The sequence below is a fragment of the Acanthochromis polyacanthus genome, chromosome 20, assembly GCF_021347895.1.
Source record: "Acanthochromis polyacanthus isolate Apoly-LR-REF ecotype Palm Island chromosome 20, KAUST_Apoly_ChrSc, whole genome shotgun sequence".
In the NCBI taxonomy this organism is placed as follows: Eukaryota; Metazoa; Chordata; class Actinopteri; family Pomacentridae; genus Acanthochromis; species Acanthochromis polyacanthus.
Genome location: NC_067132.1, coordinates 22,684,495 through 22,691,251, shown reverse-complemented (window position 1 = coordinate 22,691,251; position 6,757 = coordinate 22,684,495). Strand labels below are relative to the sequence as shown.

Sequence of the window (6,757 nt, the reverse complement as noted above, 5' to 3'; positions counted from 1 at the left end):
TACCTCCAGTCCGATGTCTGCCTCGACGTGAGAGAATATTTTAAACCATTCAGCATGAACAAAACGCATAAATATATACACCTCTGGAGCATGTTTCCTCTGAAGTGCTAAAAATGGATTGTGAGGTCAGGGTGATTGACCCCTCGGAGAAGAACCTCTTCCTTTTATAATAGGGGAAAACCTCTATTTATAAAATGGGACTCTTTGGGAGTTATAAATACACCGAATTATCCTCAAGGCTGGGTCTGATCTCTTAAAGATTTTTGCCTGATAAGTTTGATTCATGTCGAAGCAACAGACGGGTATTAAAGGGATAAATATACCGTAGCCGCTCGGTACACCAGCAGAAATAAGACCTGATGTCATCACTGTGTTATGATGCACAGCTGGAGGATGGATATCGAAGTATACCTCGTGTTCTGTTGTGAAAAAACACGCCGAAAGAAGCGTCACCATTGTTTAATCGAGGTGTAGTGGAACCGGCTGAATTTTAATGGCCCCTGCCATTAATCAGAAGGGACTAAATCATTTACAGCCAGGATGTCCGGAGCATAAACTGCGCTCCCATGCTGCGAAAACAAGGCGCCATGTGTAACGCAGACACCCAGATTACCTCCACTCTGTCCGAGGCCAGGAAGCCGGGTCGCAGAACTCCGCTGCCCCGCTTCCAGGTGAGCAACCGCTGCTGCCGGGAGCCCATTCAGCTCCATGTGGAAGTAGGAAAAACAAAGCACAGAACACAGAGCCAGCACTGAACGAGCAGTCATGTTGTGGCATCTGGAAAAGTGGATTTGCGCTCCAGAAATTGTCATTTTTCCATTTGGTTATTGAGTCATTTCTGATTTAGAGAGAGAGTTTCATATTCCAACAATAAACACGAGAGAAAACACGACTATTTTCAAACATTTATTTCTCAAAAAGTGCAAAAGTATAAAAAAAACACTTCAGTATGTACATAAACTTTAAAATAGTGGCTGTACAATATTTATTATCACAAAATGAGCTCATATCCCTGCAAGACAATAAAAGTTTCAACCAGTGTTCCTATTAAAATATTCTATGGCTTTGCTCTTACACAGATACAGTACAAAGTCAAAGTTGCATTCAAAAAAAGTCTCATGAGCCCCTTGTGTCAGTAGTGAAAAATAAAAACTTTTTTTTGTTCAAATTTAGCTACAGAGATTTGAGGTCAGATCATGTGTCCTTGCAGCAGGCCAGGCAGGAGGTTAGGAGTTGTTGTAGCTACAGTAATAGACAGCTGTGCTGGCGTCCGACAGCACCGATGATATGAGGCTTTCAGGTCCTTGCATGCCGGCCTCATGCGGCCCGTACGCCAGCCCTGCCATGTCCCCACGCGCTGCAGACGAGCTCAAATACTGCTCGAACTCGCTGCGGTCCACCTCGGCCAGCAGCTCGGAGTGGTGCATCTGCTCCACGCTGTCTGCGGGGTGAGGGTGGGAATCGGGCGGCGGGGAGAGCTGTCCGGCCCCACCGGGGTGCCGCTTGGGGTGGCCGGGGCTGCAGTGCTGGGTGTAGTACATGGCCAGAGGGTTGGGGCATCCCATGTAGGACGGGGGCAAGGCGGCAGGCTGAGGAGGGGGCTGCTCCGGAGCCGAGGCTGGGTGTCGGTGCAGGATGGGGTTGGACAGGGGGTCCTGGGGCTGGTACTCTGCCGCCTGAGAGTGGTACGAGTACGCTGGCATCATGTGGCAGTCCTCCTGGGAGTGTGGAGGGAAGAACATGGAGTCTGACTCCACGGCGTCCAGGGGGGAAGTGTCAGGCGTGGGGAGGCTGTAGGTTTCATAAGAGGGGCCCCCGAGAGCCTGAGCATCCCTGTAGTGGCTGAGCGGCTGTGGAGGAACCTGGAAGCCGTGCTCGTGGTAGCCGAGGCCCAGGTTGTCCACGCACACCCGGCCGTCCCCAGGCATCGGCTGGGCCTGGTGCTCGGAGACGCCGTGGACCAGAAAGCCGGAGTCCAGCCTCTTAATCCTCTTCACCTGCTTCCGCCGCCGGGGCCGGTACTTGTAGTTGGGGTGATCCTGCATGTGCTGAACCCGCAGCCGCTCAGCCTCCTCCACAAAGGGCTGCTTCTCTGTGACAGGAAGGGCTTTCCACGATTTCCCTGCAGGTCAAGAGGAGAGTGCACATCAGCGATATGTCAGCAGATACTGTATGCAGCCGGGTGATGCACACAAAAATAGCCTGTTGCCATTTTAGGGGGCAGGGACAGGTTTTTGAGGTTACATCTGATGCTTAACTAAGACAGAGGAACTTTGAAAAACATCACCTGCTGCTCCACTACTCACTGGGAAAAAACATTTACAGCTAAGCAGGAAAAACAGAATAAAATCCACTTGATATAAAACTAAAAACAATCAGAAACAATGGGAAAGGGAATAACACAGGTGTAAATGCAGTATAAATGTACTCACCCAGCATTTTACTCAGCTCGGCGTTGTGCAGGTCCGGGTTTTGCTGCGCCAGCCTCTTGCGCTCATCCTTCGCCCAGACCATGAACGCGTTCATGGGCCGTCGGATCCGCGGTTCGCTCTTCCCGCGATTCTGGCTGCCGGAGCCGGACGCGCACGGCTCGTTTTTCACTTTTGTGTCCCCAAGAGGACTGAGAGGGTCGGACCACTGGCAGTGTCCCATTCCAGGCATCATGACTGACATCGTACACCTTGCCTGGGTCTGATCGTCGCTGGCGTAACCCGCATCGGGACTACTCATCTCTGTCCAGCTGGGAGGGTTGGAGAGCCACCGGACAGCCCGCAGAGGCGACAACACGCTATCACAGCCCGGAGGTAAAAGTTCTAAATAAACGTATCGAGAAAGAAATGAAACCTCTCTGGCTTTGTGGCTGGGATGAAAAATAACGATTCACATCCATTAGCTACTTCCCGGAGCCGCATAGACTGAAAGATACCGACTACTCAGCAGTGAATGTGAATGTTGGAGAGCTATAAACGCGCAGGCAGCCAATCACCATGTGGAGGGAGTGCCCAGCGACGAAGGTGTAAAAAAGTTGAGAGCAGCCCGCCTCCTACCCTTGTTGGGAGGACTGAGACCCTCTGAAGGAAGATGCAGCGAGATTTCGAAAAGGTACAAGAAGATTATGAAATTAAATACTTCTCCAGGTTTTAGTGCGACGTTTTCATCGTTTAATTCTATCTGTTTCTGGAGCGTAAAAACGTGACACTCTTTCATCCACACTAACTCTCATATCAATATTATCCACTCATTGATTTTCAGACACCGACACACTCATTCATCAGTGTGTGTATTGGCCCGAAAACTGTTTTAACTTTTGAATATCAGGTTTACGCGAGGAGTTAATGGCTCCCCTGTTAGCAACTTTTACGCACGGAGGTCTCGGTGGAGAGTCTGTGATTGCAGCTTCATGAGAAGCGCTGGACAAAAGGCGTTAATTGAGCGTTTGGGCTTTCTAAAAGTGGAATCAACAAAAGTGGAGAAAGCCTAAATAAACAAGACACAAACACTGAGAAAAGCTGTGAAGTAGTGTGATACTGGTGCGCTTTTGTCCCAGACTGTGCCAGAACTGTTTCTCCTAATGTGGATGAACTGTCTTTGTCGGTGCAGACGTCGGTTTGAGATGTTAATACATTAAATAATCAGCTACTAGAAGACTCTCACTGAGATTTTCTAAACCAACTGTTGAGGATAATCTATTTTTATTTTACGTGAAAGTCAATGCCAAGTATTTTATTAGATCTCCTTCCAACCTATTATATTTCTTTCATCAACTTACACAAAGCTTTAAGACACCTAAAATATCTCAACTATTATGTCTTACACAAATTACTTTCACCTCACTAGATGCGCATTCAGTTCACTGTGCACTTTATAATCCTTTGTGTGACTTCAAAAAGTTAAAAATAAGGCCCATTCATGATATAAAAATATATACTTTGGTCTATATTTGCCCCCTAAATCTCCCTCCACAAGACCTGAAGTTTCACACTGAGCTTGAGGTGAAACTTTTGGCATGCTTCACTGAGCAGCAGCCCTTTGGATATATGTAGATGACATCAGGCGGTAGTCAAATATAAACTTTATTAACTCTCATGACACGTGTGCAAGCCACAGAATGCGTTTCCGTGTTTTTGGAGCAGCTGTCCAGAACCAGGATAATAGTACGGGGGAAAAGGTTAAAGCAACCTGTTGCACTTCCAGTATCCAGACGTGTTTATGTAGCAGAGAATGAAGCCCCTGTTTGTGGTCAGAAATCCAAACATCACACGCAGGCTGCAGGGCTTCTTATCAGAGCCAGCAGACCCCGACCTGTCAGCTCCATCTCTTCTCGGACCGTTCCCATCTCGCTGTGGCCGATGGTCTCTCTGACACGTCAAAAGGGGCTGACAGAAATATGAGAGATGCTTATGCAACCTTTGCGTGGCCCGAGCAGACACCAGCGGGGACTCCAGACCTCGCTGGGTGACCCTCTAGGGGTTAGAGGGAGATTTGGATGGAGGTTCCAGCCGGGCCCCGGCATGGGACAGGATCTGGACTATAATACTGTCATCATCTATTTTACCACCGATGACCTGATAGGGTTTCCCTCCTCCTCCGATCCTCAGAGAAAGACGGACCCTGTGTGTGTTTGTGTCCCTGTGAATGTGTGTGTTGACATGGGCGTGGGTGTGAGTGTGCCCTGGCTGCCTCCCGCTCCGTGTGGGAGTGAAAAATCCTGGCTTTTGATGCGAGAAGTCATAAAGTCTGGAGTCGTAGCCACATTTCCTCTACAAGGTGAGGTTCAGAGTCAACCCAGAGGAGGAGGAGGTGGTGCTGGGGGGATAAGGGGAGGTGACACGCCTCAAACTACCCCCCCTCCTCACTCCATTCCTCCCCCTGCCCCTCCGCCGAGTCCCCCACCCCGTGCCTGGGGAGTCTGGGGCTGGGTGGGGGCCAGGGCTCTCGACGCCAGCCTCAGGACTCAGCGCTCAGGGAGAGGTCACTTGGCTTGCTTACACAATGGCATTATCTCAGTTCCAGCCTCGGCTACTGCAGCGGTGAGCACTTCCTGTCCCTCTGCAAGCACTTCCTGTCCTTGGCGTAGCAGCACAAACTGTCCGCCTTCCAAGTGAGTTCTGAAACACAGTGGAGCTGCTGGTCGCCAGTCTTGCTGTATAAATGTCTGTGGGTGGCTTTCTTGGGAATTGCACAATGTGTTTGCTGGCTCCTTTGTGCTGCGCTGCGAGGCGGGAGTGTTAGTTTAAATCACAGGGACGGAAGGTATATATATGTTAGCACTCCACACTGATCCCCTGAGCTGCACTGACCTGAGCCGGACAAAGTCACAGAGTTTAAACAATAAGCTGCTAATTAGGAGCAAGTGTTTGGGGTGTTTTACTCTTTAAAAGACTACAAATGGACTTCAACTAATAATGTTAAGGCTCTACAGAAAAAAAAGGAAAAAAATCAATCTTATTAAGTTTTGACAGCTTCTAATGAAATTATGTTCAAACATCAAACTACAATGAGGAGAATTAGCTTCCCGCAACAATCAAAGGAACTGTTAATCACCACTTACTAGATGATTGATTGATGAATAAATGATTGCTTCAACACAAACATTGAAATTGATTACTGATAAAGTCAGTTTTTTCCAACTAGTATCTTATTTTAAAGGAATCTGAAACAGTTACGTCTTTAATTGCCATAAATTATGGACAGAGGTTTTAAGTTTGCTATTTAAAAACAGCATTTGCAAGTTGTTCAAAAGGAAAATGACAGGGTTATTTATGACAACATGTTTTCAAGTTGGAGAATTTCAGAAATTGAGTTGCTTTAATGTTAAAAAGATAGGTGAGGGGGAAAACTCCCCAGTGTCATTAAGTTAACTCAACTTGAACTTTGTTTTAAATCAACTAATGCAGAGATTTGAGTTAAAATTACACACAGCACTAAATTGATGCAATTACTGACAATATCATGTCAACACAACCCATGAAAATAATGTCTGCAACTGAAAAGGCTTATCTAAATCAGTACATTTTTATCTTGCAACCATGTGTTTATCTAAGTCATGAAAACAGGTGCCTTGAATTTCTTTATAGAATGTGATATCTGCAAAAAAAAAGAAGCCAAAAGTCATTAATTTCAGCTTCCATTTTGACTGTCGCTGTTTCATCTCCATATACATTAAATTTCAAAGTGTTGGATAAAAGGAGAATTGAAAGTGTTGCCTTTGGCTCTGGGAAAAATGTGATTAGTTTCAGATTTTTGCCACTTTTTCTTGTATCTGTCCCACACTACTCTGACTCACCAGACGGACATTTTGCTGAGGATTTGGATCGTGCTGAAAGGCGCCATTGCTTGATTTATTTATTCTTTTGTGAATTAGCCACAAACAATTAACCCATCGTTATTTTTAGGAAACGCCAAAAGCCACATCCTTCACTTAGCTGCACCCATTCTGATTCTAATAGAGAACCTCAAACTAGCCAAATCTTATTCCGCTTATAAGAGAATAACAGTGAGGTGCAGGTAGACCATTCTACATTACAGAATAGGCTGGCAAAGTGAGTTTTTGTGCCACACTAGCACTATGTAGAGCCTCCATTAATATATGTATCAATAGAAAGACTCTATCATTGTGGTCTTTTTGGAGTGTAACCAAACCTTAAAGATGCATTTACTGATTATTTGGCCGATTGATGGCAGCACAGCAAGCTGTAAACAGGAAGTATGACCCTTTTATGAAGCCACTTCAAAGCTGAAGTCATGTTTTTGCCAT

The 6,757-nt window shown here is 46.5% G+C and overlaps 1 protein-coding gene across 1 annotated transcript; it reads right to left on the bottom strand.

The window, feature by feature from the left end:
• Positions 1-893: 893 nt before the first annotated feature.
• Positions 894-2,978, bottom strand: sox17 (SRY-box transcription factor 17). The gene is made up of 2 exons (XM_022196208.2): positions 2,433-2,978; positions 894-2,122 (listed from the first exon to the last, which is right to left on the bottom strand). The coding sequence occupies exons 1-2, from the start codon at positions 2,728-2,730 to the stop codon at positions 1,227-1,229; spliced, it is 1,194 nt and encodes a 397-aa protein (XP_022051900.1). The 5' UTR covers positions 2,731-2,978; the 3' UTR covers positions 894-1,226.
• Positions 2,979-6,757: the final 3,779 nt, after the last annotated feature.